General features: G+C 55.1%; 1 protein-coding gene and 2 long non-coding RNA genes across 3 annotated transcripts; all 3 read left to right on the top strand.

Annotated features, from left to right (window-relative positions):
* The first annotated feature begins 2,790 nt into the window (after positions 1–2,790).
* Positions 2,791–3,652, top strand: LOC103635926 (tobamovirus multiplication protein 3-like). The gene is made up of 3 exons (XM_008658301.4): positions 2,791–3,178; positions 3,261–3,338; positions 3,453–3,652. The coding sequence occupies exons 1-3, from the start codon at positions 3,071–3,073 to the stop codon at positions 3,549–3,551; spliced, it is 285 nt and encodes a 94-aa protein (XP_008656523.1). The 5' UTR covers positions 2,791–3,070; the 3' UTR covers positions 3,552–3,652.
* A 148-nt stretch (positions 3,653–3,800) lies between these two features.
* Positions 3,801–4,310, top strand: LOC103637294 (uncharacterized). The gene is made up of 3 exons (XR_002264382.1): positions 3,801–3,937; positions 4,032–4,144; positions 4,231–4,310. It is a non-coding gene; the product is annotated as an uncharacterized lncRNA (long non-coding RNA).
* Positions 4,311–4,859: 549 nt separating this feature from the next.
* Positions 4,860–5,334, top strand: LOC109941646 (uncharacterized). Its single transcript, XR_002264362.1, has 2 exons — positions 4,860–4,983; positions 5,065–5,334. It is a non-coding gene; the product is annotated as an uncharacterized lncRNA (long non-coding RNA).
* The last annotated feature ends 9,676 nt before the right edge of the window (positions 5,335–15,010 follow it).

The following is a 15,010-nucleotide window of genomic DNA, read 5'->3' as shown; positions in this document are numbered from 1 at the left end:
CGTCGATTGGTTGTCGACTTGGTGTAGCCTCCTCCTTCTTTTCCTCCGTCGCCTTGAATGCGACGGGTTGAGCTTCGGATGTGGTGGAATCATCAAGCTCGTTGATCTTCCTCGAGCCTTCGATCATGCACTCAAAACTTACAAAATTCCCGATAACTTCCTCGGGGGTCATTTTAGTATATCTAGGATTACCACGAATTAATTGAACTTGAGTGGGGTTAAGGAAAATAAGAGATCTTAAAATAACCTTAACCACTTTGTGGTCATCCCACTTTATGCTCCCGAGGTTGCGCACTTGATTCACCAAGGTCTTGAGCCGGTTGTACATGTGTTGTGGCTCTTCCCCTTTGCGAAGCCGGAACCGACCGAGCTCCCCCTCGATCGTTTCCCGCTTGGTGATCTTGGTGAGCTCGTCTCCCTCGTGCGCGGTTTTGAGCACATCCCAAACCTCCTTGGCGCTCTTCAACCCTTGTACTTTGTTATACTCCTCTCTACTTAGAGAGGCGAGGAGTATTGTTGTCGCTTGAGAGTTGAAGTGCTCGATTTGGGCCACTTCATCCTCATCATAATTCTTGTCCCCTACGGATGGTACCTGTGCACCAAACTCAACAACATCCCATATACTTTTGTGGAGTGAGGTTAGATGAAATCGCATTAAATCACTCCACCTAGCATAATCTTCACCATCAAAAGTTGGTGGTTTGCCTAATGGGACGGAAAGTAAAGGTGCATGTTTAGAAATGCGAGGATAGTGTAGGGGGATCTTACTAAACTTCTTACGCTCTTGGCGTTTAGAAGTTACGGAGGGTGCATCGGAGTCGGAGGTTGATGTTGATGAAGTGTCGGTCTCGTAGTAGACCACCTTCCTCATCCTCTTTTGCTTGTCCCCTCTCCGATGTGGCTTGTGGGAGGAAGATCTCTCCTTCTTCTCTTTGTGGTGCGAAGAAGATTTCTCCTTCCCTTTGTTGGAGGAGCTCTTCTTCTTCTCCTTCCTCTTGGTGCGGGACTCTTCCGATGAAGTGCTCCCGTGGCTTGTAGTGGGCTTTTCGCCGGTCTCCATCTCCTTCTTGGCGTGATCTCCCGACATCACTTCGAGCGGTTAGGCTCTAATGAAGCACCGGGCTTTGATACCAATTGAAAGTCGCCTAGAGGGGGGGGTGAATAGGGCAAAACTGAAATTCTCAAAAATAATCACAACTACAAGCCGGGTTAGCGTTAGAAATATAAACAAGTCCGCGAGAGAGGGAGCAAAACAAATCGCAAGCAAATGAAGAGTGTGACACGCGGATTTGTTTTACCGAGGTTCGGTTCTTGCAAACCTACTCCCCGTTGAGGAGGCCACAAAGGCCGGGTCTCTTTCAACCCTTCCCTCTCTCAATCGGTCCCTCGGACCGAGTGAGCTTCTCTTCTCAAATTACTTGGGAATCAAACCTCCCGCAAGGACCACCACACAATTGGTGTCTCTTGCCTCAATTACAAGTGAGTGTTTGATCACAAGAAAGAATCAAGAAAGAAGGAAGCAATCCAAGCGCAAGAGCTCGAAAGAACACAAGCAAATCTCTCTCTCTAGTCACTAAGGCGCTGTGTGGAATTTGGAGAGGATTTGATCTCTTTGGTGTGTCTAGAATTGAATGCTAGAGCTCTTGTAGTAGTTGGGAAGTGGAAAACTTGGATGCAATGAATGGTGGGGTGGTTGGGGTATTTATAGCCCCAACCACCAAACTTGACCGTTGGCAGGGCTGTCTGTTCGATGGCGCACCGGACAGTCCGGTGCACACCGGACAGTCCGGTGCCCCCGCCATGTCACCAGTGCCGTTGGAAATCGACCGTTGGAGTTCTGACTTCTGGGCCCGCCTTGATGTCCGGTGGCGCACCGGACATGCACTGTTCATTGTCCGGTGCGCCGGCATGGGCGTCTCTGACTTCTGCGCGCGCTGCGTGCGTATTAAATGCCGTCGCAGGTAGCCGTTGGCGCCTGAAGTAGCCGTTGCTCCGCAGATGCACCGGACAGTCCGGTGCACACCGGACAGTCCGGTGAATTATAGCGGAGCGGCTGGAATGAAAACCCGAGGCTGGCGAGTTCCGGGGGCCGCCCTTCCTTGGAGCACCGGACATGTCCGGTGCACACCGGACAGTCCGGTGAATTATAGCGGAGTGGCCTCCGGAAATTCCCGAAGGTGACGAGTTTGAAACCTGAGTCCTCTGGTGCACCGGACATGTCCGGTGGTGCACCGGACACTGTCCGGTGGCACACCGGACAGTCCGGTGCGCCAGATCAGAGGAGCCTTCGGTTGCTTCTTTGCATTTTTGTTGAACCCAACACTTGGTCTTTTTATTGGCTAAGTGTGAACCTTTGACACCTGTATAACTTATACACTAGAGCAAACTAGTTAGTCCAAAGATTTGTGTTGGGCAATTCAACCACCAAAATTATTTAGGAACTAGGTGTAAGCCTAATTCCCTTTCAATCCTCATAGACATTCATGAAGCAGTAATTTGATCCCACAACATGGTTTGTGCAAGGAATATTGCTACCATGTAACAGCTTGACAAATTCTTCATTCTGAAAAGATACAATGACGAATGAACTCTGAGCTAACAAGAGTATAATTCTCTACACATTTCAAAAACAAACGCAGTGGTCTATCGTTGAAAGGTAAACAGCAGCGCACCTTCCTGTAACTGGTAGGTAGGTATTCAGGTGTGGTCGTTTTTCTAAGGTAAGCAATTTTATAAGTTATTACTATCTGGCAGTTCATGATTACTGGTCTTTCTTTTTTCACTGCCTTGGGTTTTCTGATCTATGGAGGAAGGCAAGATCATGAATACTACTCAATGCTTCTTTAATAAAGTCATGAACAACAATGCATGGATTTTTTATTTTATCTTTTTGTTAGCCAATTGCATTGACTAGGTTGTCTGCAAAACATGTACCGCAGAAGTATAAATCTAAAAAGTGTTACGTTAGTACTTAGTGATATGCATTAAGTTCAGGGTTTGATCTAGCTACCGCACTACATCCAAATATGCAGTATGCACTTACATTTCTTGTTTGTTCAAGCTTTTCATCATGCTAAAATATTTTCCTATTGAGTCAAAAGGGAGGCAACAAAAGCTGAGAGAAGTCGGCAGAGTTGCCACCATATGTTTCTGTTGTTTCTCGGCACGATGCATAATGGTAAGGGTTTCTGTCCACTGGAAGTTGTGCAGGTTTAGCTCTTACATTTCGTTCACGAAATTTGCAATGTCATTTCTTGCAGATGTGCTTCAATGCATTTGACGAGGAAGCTGACCTCGATGTTCTTGACCATCCAGTTCTGAATTTGTTCTATTACCTGGTATGTATGAAGTTTGCAAAGCACGAAATTAAGTCTCCTGCTCCAGTGTGGCAACTTCGAATTGATACTTACTATAACTCTAATGTTCCACTGTTCTTACCATCTTTTCTGCAGCTTGTGGAGATTCTCCCTTCATCTCTTGTCCTGTACATTCTAAGGAGGATTCCTGCAAAGCTACGGCTATCCCAGTATCACCCCGTCAGCAGCAGCTAGAGACGAGGCATTACCATCTGCTGAGCCAAAAATGGTGACTGCTGTCAAGCTATGAAAAATCAACTGCAACGCCCTCTATATAATATTTGTATTGGTAGCCTCTCTGCAAAATATATATAGCCTCTTTTCTTTTCTTCCCATTTATATTTCGATGTTCTTGTTGCCCCCTTTTTTTATGTTACATACTTGCGATGCAGCTTTGGAGCCCTTCTTCAGCGCAGCTGCTACTCAGTTTATCCTTGGATAACATTTCCTGGTTTTACAACCCAGGAATATATAACCACTTATATCTTACACAGTCTTGATTTAATTTGCAGATTCACTGAGCACATTAAATTTACCAGAGCAAAGTACAAACCCTATATCTGTTTCTGCTGATGGTGAGGGTAAGCATGAATTTTCATGATGGCCAGTGAATACCCAATCTTCTGTGGTAGAGAAAATGGGTTCCCTTACAGGTCGATATAATGAAAATTTTAGGGGGAAATGTATCTGAGAAGCAGGTCTCCCCTGACAAGCAAATCCGAGCTGCCCTTCTGAGAAGCCGCTTTGCTGATACGATCCTTAAGGCTCGTGAAAAGGCCCTTGATCAGGTGTGTCTGTGAAAATGATTCCTAGAGAGTGTTGTTGTCTGCGTTTTGTGTTATTCACTGTAAGCTTACCTGGTTGTTAATATTAGACTACAAAGAAGGATCCCGAGAAGCTTCGACGCGAAAGGGAGGAACTTGAGAGGGTACAAAGAGAAGGTGAGATGCAATAGAATCATTTTTAGCTGACAACAGTCATGTGACAGAATTTCTGTTACAGAGAGAGCTCGATTGCAAGCTGAGGCTAAAGCTGCAGAGGACGTTCGCAAGAGGGCTGAAGCAGCAGCTGCTGATGAGGCTGCTGCTGAAGCTAAGCGACAAAGAGAACTTGAGAGAGAAGCAGCTCGCAAAGCTTTGCAAGAGGTAATATCTACTGTATGCTCTCCACGTTCAACATCATATGCTCTGCTATTGCCATACTTGTAGTGTAAGCAATGTTGGCTTGCAGATGGAGAAAACTGTTGACATCAATGAAGGGATCCATTTTTTGAAAGATCTTGAAATGCTCGGAAGTGTCACAGGTGAACAGATACCCAACTTGGTTGGTGAAACAAGTCCTGGGTTTCAAATGGGAAGCTACACACTAGAAAAGCTCGAGTTGTACATGAAAAACGATGAGGATGATGAGGATGGTGATTTCACAGATGAACCAGTGGCTGATGTTGAAGAGGGAGAAATAGCAAGGCAAGTGAGATGTACATGTAGTATTCGGATTGTCGGTGTTCAGTGTTTATCATCTTTGCTTATCGTGGCTTCTTTTTCTATTAGCAGATGAGAGACCCCTTGAATTGCTTGCTAAAGCATATGCTATCAACTCTTTTGACATAGATCCTCAGAACCCCTCTGTAAGCCCTTGTCTTCACCTGCTCAAGTGAACAATTTTTCTTATTTATATATAATGTTAATATTGTTATGGATTTGTGTAGGATGTTGTTTTCACGTTAGAATGGGAACCAATCGGTGTCCTACCTTGTGGCGAGAAGAAAGATAATTTTTACTACCAAGGTATCTCAGTCAGAATTCTAGGCTCATTCATACATTCACTACAATGCCTTCGAACTCATGAACGTTTATCTCTGGCTCTATTGTGGTGGGTTACATGAATAGAGTTTTTGCATGTTCTTCGTTTTATATGGTGACATACTTGTTACTATGTGACATTGTTTGATGAAACCCTTGCGGCATTGTATTATTTATTATGTATGACTTTAACCCACACCTAACACATGTGACAACATGGTCTGTGAATAGATCAAACATGAGCTGTTAATCTAATCAAGGCTCTGTTAATTATGGTATCGACTGAGTGCTTTGTTACGGTTATTCTCTTGTGAGCGCCTGCAAGGCGCATTGTTCATACAGTCTGACGCCAACAATAATAACAGTAGAAATTTGAGTGAAAAAACTTGGTTCACATAGTTGATTAGTTCATTACTGGTGCAGCAGGGGTGCCAGGTGTTCAGAACTTTGGATCCGTTTTGAACCAAACCTTTTCATACGGTTGGCTTGTCCGTATGGTTGATTAGTTTGCTGGTGCCACATGTCTAGAACATTTTATATCAATTCTGAGGTAACACGGTAAGGGAATATCTTAATGTTGCTTAGATTTTGCCTAGGCAGCTAGGGAAGCTATATAAACGGCGCTTTAGTTTGTTGTTACTGGCATGTTTTCATAACAGTATTCCTTTTCCTCCTACCATTTTTTCCTTAATTACAAAAAACGATGCTCGGTTCCTTATTCATTTCTGTTGTTACAGCTTCCGAATGGGTCAAGGGCAAGCAAGTGGTGGAAGTAGTAGCCATCAAGAACACGTAAGTTTCGAATCGGCCTGGATATGGTCGTCCCATTCCATATTTCTTGGGGTTGTTGTACTGATACGTCTATCTACATGCCTTTCCATTGTCTTTTTTTGCAGCGAGATTGCGAAGCACCTGTCTCTTCCACCAGTGAAGCTCCACTGCAGCATGCTCGCTGAGGACGCGATCAAGGCCGCTGTGAAGGATTACGAGGCAAAGAAAGGGAAGAGGATGGCCAAGGCAGAGGAGCAGGACACCCCATGCCCGTAAGAGCGATAGGTAGTAACCTGAAGCGAGCAGAGAGTACCGTATGTAGTATGTAACGGGTAACGAGCGAGGTACTCGTGTGTGCCTAAAGAAGCATGTATGTAATGTAAAGCTAGGTAACAACGATGTTTGGGTTTTCATAGAATAAGCAACCTTGCCGCGCGCAGTGTTTTTTTCCTGCTCTGCACATAAATAAGGTCTGCCCGTTGCTCTTTATCTGCTTAGTCGGAGCATGCATGCTTAGATTGATCAAGCAATGCTGTTGAGATTAATCAAAGCAACGGGCTCAATGAGCTCGTGGACATCCAAATCGAGGAGATTGATGGGGTCGCCAAGAACGTCACTTCACATGGCAAGGATAAGATGGCAGAGCTGGCGGTTCAATGAATCTGGGTGAGGTTCCTACTTCAAACGATGTTAAAATGCTGTCGTAGCTTATCTGGTGAGGTCTCTTTTACGAGTTGGCTTCTTGGTAGAAAGGGAATGTCACGGCATAGGCACTGAGTAGATTGTCACGACAGATTATTATTGTCGGGGACCATAATTAGGGGTACCCTCAAGGCGCCTAATTCTCAGCTGGTAACCCCCATCAGCATAAAGCTGCAAAGGCCTGATGGGCACGATTAAGTCAGGGATCAGTCCACACGAGTGACTCGATCACGCTTCACCCGAGCCTAGCCTCGGCCAAAGGCAGCCGACCTCGAGAGACTTCCGTCTCGCCCGAGGCCCCCTTTTTATGGCGGACACATCACCGGCTCGCCCAAGGCCTTGGCTTCGCTCAGAAGCAACCTTGACTAAATCACCACACCGACTGACCAAATTGCAGGGGCATTTAACGCAAAGGTGGCCTGACACCTCTATCCTGACACGCGCCCCCGGCAGAGCCGAGGTGACCGCCGTCACTCCACCGCTCCACTGGCCAGTCTGACAGAAGGACAGCGCCGCCTGCGCCACTCCGACTGCAGTGCCACTCGACAGAGTGAGTCTGACAGGCAATCAGGCCTTGCCAAAGGCGCCACGGCGAACTCCGCTCCGCCCGACCCCAGGGCTCGGACTCGGGCTAAGACCCGGAAGACGGCGAACTCCGCTCCGCCCGACCCCAGGGCTCGGACTCGGGCTAAGACCCGGAAGACGGCGAACTCCGCTCCGCCCGACCCCAGGGCTCGGACTCGGGCTAAGACCCGGAAGACGGCGAACTCCGCTCCGCCCGACCCCAGGGCTCGGACTCGGGCTAAGACCCGGAAGACGGCGAACTCCGCTCCGCCCGACCCCAGGGCTCGGACTCGGGCTAAGACCCGGAAGACGGCGAACTCCGCTCCGCCCGACCCCAGGGCTCGGACTCGGGCTAAGACCCGGAAGACGACGAAACTCCGCCTCGCCCGACCCCAGGGCTCGGACTCCGCCCTGGCCTCGGCCGAACGACTTCCGCCTCGCCCGACCCCTTGGCTCGGGCTCGGCCACGGCAACAGAAGGCAGACTCAACCTCGGCTTCGGAGGAAACCCCACGTCGCCCTGCCTAGGGCACAGACCGCCACGTCAGCAGGAGGCGCCATCATCATCCTACCCCGAATCGACTCGGGTCACGGAGAACAAGACCGGCGTCTCATCCGGCCAGCTCCGCCAGAGGGGCATTGATGGTGCTCCACAAGCTCCGTGACGACGGCGGCCCCCAGCTCTCTTACAGAAGCCGGACGACGTCAGCAAGGACTCGACCGCTCCAACAGCTGTCCCTCCATCAGGCTCCGCCGCACCTCCGACAGCCACGACATCACGCCAGCAGGGTGCCCAGATCTCTCCGGCTGCCACATTGGCATGTACCTAGGGCGCTAGCTCTCCCTCCGCTAGACACGTAGCACTCTGCTACACCACCCCATTGTACACCTGGATCCTCTCCTTACGACTATAAAAAGAAGGACCAGGGCCTTCTCAGAGAAGGTTGGCCGCGCGGGACCGAGGACGGGACAGGCGCTCTCTTGGGGCCGCTCGCTTCCCTCACCCGCGTGGACGCTTGTAACCCCCCTACTGCAAGCGCACCTGACCTGGGCGCGGGACGAACACGAAGGCCGCGGGACTTCCACCTCTCTCACGCTCGGCTCCGGCCACCTCGCCTCTCCCCCCTTCGCGCTCGCCCACGCGCTCGACCCATCTGGGCTGGGGCACGCAGCACACTCACTCGTCGGCTTAGGGACCCCCCTGTCTCGAAACGCCGACAGTTGGCGCGCCAGGTAGGGGCCTGCTGCGTGCTGACGAACAGCTCCCCGTCAAGCTCCAGATGGGCAGTCTCCAGCGACCTCTCCGGCCCGGGATGGTGCTTCGTTTCGGGACTCTCGAGTTCATGTCCTTCGACGGCAGCTACGACATGACACTTCTTCCACCGCCGCGCGACTACGACAACGGCGGCCGACAACCCGCCCGCCGGCGGCGGAATCGACGACGTCTTCCCCGCGTGGTGGAAGAGCGATATTCGGGCTCGCTCCGTTCTCTCCCCCGCCAACGGAGGAGGAGGCGGATCCGTCAAGGCCAGACGGGAGGCCGCGCTTCGTCGGCCGTCGAGCGAATCGACGCCCTCGACGCCCCGACGGAAGGCACGCCGGACGTCGACCTCGCGTTCGAGACGGAGGAGAGCGCCGTCCCCCCGCGGCACGCTGACCTTGAGCAAGAAGACGACGCCGGCGCGCTCGCGGAAAGCCTGCAGGACGTCGCCCTCGAACCAGGGATGACGGTGCAACCAGTCCCCGGTGTGACTACGTCGCTCCTCGTCGACCAAAAGGTAACGACTAACTCCCATCTTGCGTCATTTCGACTCGGCCTCAACCCGCCAAACGACCTCGTTTTGGCGGGCGCTCTCATTGAGGCGAGTGCAACCCTACTGAGGTTCTGTATGCGGTCGCCTTGGGACCGACTGACGGACGTCTCGACCTACGGGCCCTCTGGGTCCGAGGAAGATGACGATCCCAGCATCGGTTGGGATTTCTCCAGACTTGGCAACCCCAGTGCCGTGCGGGACTTCATGACCGCATGTGACTACTGTCTATCCGACTGTTCCGATGGAAGCCGCAGCCTTGGCGACGAGAGCTGCGGCCCAAGCCGCGAATGTTTCCACGTCGAGCTAGGGGATCCCACCGAAGGCAACCATCTTGGCATGCCGGAGGATGGTGACCTCCCCAGGCCGGTGCCTCGCGCCGACATCCCACGGGAGCTAGCTGTGGTCCCCGCTCCGGCGGGGGGTTACGACCCACAACTCGAGCAAGTCCGCGAGGCGCAGGCCAGGCTCAACGAGGGAACAGGAGCGCTTGAGCCGATCCGTCGGGACGTCGGACAGGCATGGGTGGGCCAACCCCTGGCCGGAGAAATACGTCATCTGCCCCAAGGTCTCCAGCACCGCGTCGCCAACGATGTCAGGATCAGGCCACCGCCCGCATCCAGCGGGGTCGGTCAGAACCTGGCAACCGCAGCAATGCTCATCCGCGCGATGCCGGAGCCGTCAACCACCGAGGGTCGGTGAATCCAGGGAGAACTCAAGAATCTCCTGGAAGGCGCTGCGGCCCGGCGGGCCGAGAGCACTGCATCCCGGAGACAAGGATATCCCTCGGAACCTCATGCCGCGACTTCCCGATTCATGCGGGAAGCCTCGGTCTACACCGGGCGCACGCGCAACACCGCGCCTGCGGCCCCGGGCCACCTCGGCAACGAGCACCATCGACGCGACCGTCGGGCTCACCTCGACGAAAGGGTGCGCCGAGGCTACCACCCCAGGCGTGGGGGGCGCTACGACAGCGGGGAGGATCGGAGTCCCTCGCCCGAACCACCCGGCCCGCAGGCCTTCAGTCGGGCCATCCGACGGGCGCCATTCCCGACCCGGTTCCGACCCCCGACTACTATCACAAAGTACTCGGGGGAAACGAGACCGGAACTGTGGCTCGCGGACTACCGCCTTGCCTGCCAACTGGGTGGAACGGACGACGACAACCTCATCATCCGCAACCTCCCCCTGTTCCTCTCCGACACTGCTCGCGCCTGGTTGGAGCACCTGCCTCCGGGGCAGATTTCCAACTGGGACGACTTGGTACAAGCCTTCGCTGGCAATTTCCAGGGCACATACGTGCGCCCCGGGAATTCCTGGGACCTTCGAAGCTGCCGGCAACAGCCGGGGGAGTCGCTCCGGGACTACATCCGGCGATTCTCGAAGCAGCGCACCGAGCTGCCCAACATCACCGACTCGGATGTCATCGGCGCGTTCCTCGCCGGCACCACTTGCCGCGACCTGGTGAGCAAGCTGGGTCGCAAAACCCCCACCAGGGCGAGCGAGCTGATGGACATCGCCACCAAGTTCGCCTCCGGCCAGGAGGCGGTCGAGGCTATCTTCCGAAAGGACAAGCAGCCCCAGGGCCGCCCATCGGAAGAAGCTCCCGAGGCGTCTGCTCCGCGCGGCGCCAAGAAGAAAGGCAAGAAGAAGTCGCAATCGAAACGCGACGCCGCCGACGCAGACCTTGTCGCCGCCGCCGAGTATAAGAACCCTCGGAAGCCCCCCGGAGGTGCAAACCTCTTCGACAAGATGCTCAAGGAGTCGTGCCCCTACCATCAGGGGCCCGTCAAGCACACCCTCGAGGAGTGCATTATGCTTCGGCGTCATTTCCACAGGGCCGGGCCACCCGCCGAGGGTGGCAGGGCCCACGACGACGACAAGAACGAAGATCACCCAGCAGGGGGGTTCCCCGAGGTCCGCGACTGCTTCATGATCTATGGAGGGCATGCGGCGAATACCTCGGCTCGGCACCGCAAGCAAGAGCGCCGGGAGGTCTGCTCGGTGAAGGTGGCGGCGCCAGTCTACCTAGACTGGTCCGACAAGCCCATCACTTTCGACCGGGCCGACCACCCCGACCATGTGCCGAGCCCGGGGAAATACCCGCTCGTCGTCGACCCCGTTGTCGGCGATGTCAGGCTCACCAAGGTCCTGATGGACGGGGGCAGCTGCCTCAACATCATCTACGCCGAGACCCTCAAGCTTCTGCGCGTCGATCCGTCCTCCGTCCGAGCAGGCGCTGCGCCCTTCCACGGGATCATCCCTGGGAAGCGCGTCCAGCCCCTCGGGCGACTCGACCTCCCAGTCTGCTTCGGAACACCCTCCAACTTCCGAAGGGAGACCCTGACGTTCGAAGTGGTCGGGTTCCGAGGAACCTACCACGCCGTGCTAGGGAGGCCATGCTACGCGAAGTTCATGGCCGTCCCCAACTACACCTACCTGAAGCTCAAGATGTCGGGCCCCAACGGGGTCATCACCGTCGGCCCCACGTACAAACACGCGTTCGAATGCGACGTGGAGTGCGTGGAATACGCCGAGGCCCTCGCCGAGTCTGAGGCCCTCATCGTCGACCTAGAGAACCTCTCCAAGGAGGTCCCAGACGTGAAGCGCCATGCCGGCAACTTCGAGCCAGCGGAGACGGTCAAGGCTGTCCCCCTCGACCCCACTGGCGACACCACCAAGCAGATCCGGATCGGTTCCGGGCTCGACCCCAAATAGGAAGCAGTGCTCGTCGACTTTCTCCGTGCAAACGCCGACGTCTTCGCGTGGAGTCCCTCGGACATGCCCGGCATACCGAGGGATGTCGCCGAGCACTCGCTGGATATTCGGGCCGGAGCCCGACCCGTCAGACAGCCTCTGCGCCGATTCGACGAGGAGAAGCGCAGAGCGATTGGCGAAGAGATCCACAAGCTAATGGCGGCAGGGTTCATCAAGGAGGTATTCCATCCCGAATGGCTTGCCAACCCTGTGCTTGTGAGGAAGAAAGGGGGGAAATGGCGGATGTGTGTAGACTACACTGGTCTCAACAAAGCATGTCCGAAGGTTCCCTACCCTCTGCCTCGCATCGACCAAATCGTGGATTCCACTGCTGGGTGCGAAACCCTGTCCTTCCTCGATGCCTACTCGGGGTATCACCAGATCCGGATGAAAGAGTACGACCAGCTCGCGACTTCTTTCATCACGCCGTTCGACATGTACTGCTATGTCACCATGCCGTTCGGCTTGAGGAATGCAGGCGCGACGTACCAGCGGTGCATGAACCATGTGTTCGGCGAACACATCGGTCGCACAGTCGAGGCCTACGTCGATGACATCGTAGTCAAGACACGGAAGGCTTCCGACCTCCTCTCCGACCTTGAAGTGACATTCCGGTGTCTCAAGGCGAAAGGAGTCAAGCTTAATCCTGAGAAGTGTGTCTTCGGGGTACCCCGAGGCATGCTCCTAGGGTTCATCGTCTCTGAGCGAGGCATCGAAGCCAACCCGGAGAAGATTGCGGCCATCACCAGCATGGGACCCATCAAGGACTTAAAAGGGGTACAGAGGGTCATGGGATGCCTCGCGGCCCTGAGCCGTTTCATCTCACGCCTCGGCGAAAGAGGTCTGCCTCTGTACCGCCTCTTAAGGAAGGCCGAATGTTTCGTTTGGACCCCTGAGGCCGAGGAAGCCCTCGGCAACCTGAAGGCGCTCCTTACAAAGGCGCCAGTCTTGGTGCCGCCGGCGGACGGGGAAACCCTCTTGGTCTACGTCGCCGCGACCACTCAGGTGGTTAGCACCGCGATTGTGGTCGAAAGGCAGGAGGAAGGGCATACATTGCCCGTTCAGAGGCCGGTCTACTTCATCAGCGAAGTGCTGTCCGAGACTAAGATCCGCTACCCACAAGTTCAAAAGCTGCTGTATGCTGTGGTCCTGACAAGGCGGAAGCTACGACACTACTTCGAGTCCCATCCGGTAACTGTGGTGTCATCCTTCCCCCTGGGGGAGATCATCCAGTGCCGAGAGGCCTCGGGCAGGATCGCAAAGTGGGCGGTGGAGATCATGGGCGAAACGATCTCGTTCGCCCCTCGGAAGGCCATCAAGTCCCAAGTATTGGCGGATTTCGTGGCCGAATGGGTCGACACCCAACTGCCAACGACTCCGATCCAACCGGAGCTCTGGACCATGTTTTTCGACGGGTCGCTGATGAAGACGGGGGCCGGCGCGGGCCTGCTCTTCATCTCGCCCCTCGGTAAGCACTTGCGCTACGTGCTGCGCCTCCACTTCCCGGCGTCCAACAATGTGGCCGAGTACGAAGCTCTGGTCAACGGATTGCGGATCGCCATCGAGCTAGGGGTCAGACGCCTCGACGCCCGCGGTGATTCGCAGCTCGTCATCGACCAAGTCATGAAGAACTCCCACTGCCGCGACCCGAAGATGGAGGCCTACTGCGACGAGGTTCGGCGCCTGGAAGACAAGTTCTTCGGGCTCGAGCTCAACCACATCGCTCGGCGCTACAACGAAACCGCAGACGAGCTGGCTAAGATAGCCTCGGGGCGAACGACAGTCCCCCCGGACGTCTTCTCCCGGGATCTGCATCAACCCTCCGTCAAGCTCGACGACGCGCCCGAGCCCGAGGTACCCTCGGCTCAGCCCAAGGTACCCTCGGCTCAGCCCGAGGTACCCTCGGCTCAGCCCGAGGTACCCTCGGTTCAGCCCGAGGCACCCTCGGCCCAGCCCGAGGTACCCTCGGCCCCCGAGGGCGGGGCATTGAACGTCGAGGAAGGGCAGAGCGGGGCCACGCCAGACCAAGATTGGCAGGCCCCGTACCTGCAATATCTCCGTCGAGGAGAGCTACCCCTCGACCAAGTCGAGGCTCGGCAGGTAGCGCGACGCGCCAAGTCATTCATCTTGCTGGGCGACGAAGAGGAGCTCTACCATCGCAGCCCCTCGGGCATCCTCCAGCGATGCATCTCCATCGCCGAAGGTCGGGAACTGCTGCAAGAAGTACACTCGGGGGCTTGCGGCCACCACGCAGCACCCCGAGCCCTTGTTGGAAATGCTTTCCGGCAAGGCTTCTACTGGCCAACGGCGGTGGCTGACGCCACTAGAATTGTCCGCACCTGCGAAGGGTGCCAATTCTATGCGAAGCGGACACACCTGCCCGCTCAGGCTCTGCAGACAATACCCATCACCTGGCCCTTCGCTGTATGGGGTCTGGACCTCGTCGGTCCCTTGCAGAAGGCGCCCGGGGGCTACACGCACCTGCTGGTCGCCATCGACAAATTCTCCAAGTGGATCGAGGTCCGACCTCTGAACAGCATCAGGTCCGAGCAGGCGGTGGCATTCTTCACCAACATCATCCATCGCTTCGGGGTCCCGAACTCCATCATCACCGACAACGGCACCCAGTTCACCGGCAAAAAATTCTTGGATTTTTGCGAAGATCACCATATCCGGGTGGACTGGGCCGCCGTGGCTCATCCCATGTCGAATGGGCAGGTAGAGCGTGCCAACGGCATGATTCTACAAGGGCTCAAGCCTCGGATCTACAACGACCTCAACAAGTTCGGCAGGCGATGGATGAAGGAACTCCCCTCGGTGGTCTGGAGCCTAAGGACGACGCCGAGTCGTGCCACGGGCTTCACGCCGTTTTTCCTGGTCTACGGGGCTGAAGCTATCTTGCCCACTGACCTAGAATACGGCTCCCCGAGGGCGAGGGCCTACACCGAACAAAGCAACCAGGCCAGCCGAGAGGAATCGCTGGACCAGCTGGAGGAAGCTCGGGACAGGGCCTTGCTACACTCGGCGCGGTACCAACAGTCCCTGCGACGCTACCACGCCCGAGGGGTCCGGTCCCGAGAACTCCAGGTGGGCGACCTGGTGCTTCGGCTGCGACAAGACGCCCGAGGGAGGCACAAGCTCACGCCCCCCTGGGAAGGGCCATTCGTCATCGCCAAAGTTCTGAAGCCCGGAACATACAAGCTGGCCAGCAATCAAGGCGAGATCTACGGCAACGCTTGGAACATCAA

The sequence above is a fragment of the Zea mays genome, chromosome 8, assembly GCF_902167145.1.
Source record: "Zea mays cultivar B73 chromosome 8, Zm-B73-REFERENCE-NAM-5.0, whole genome shotgun sequence".
Lineage (NCBI taxonomy): Eukaryota > Viridiplantae > Streptophyta > Magnoliopsida > Poales > Poaceae > Zea > Zea mays.
The sequence above is the reverse complement of the archived record's forward strand: the minus strand, read 5'-3'. Positions and strand labels throughout refer to the sequence as shown.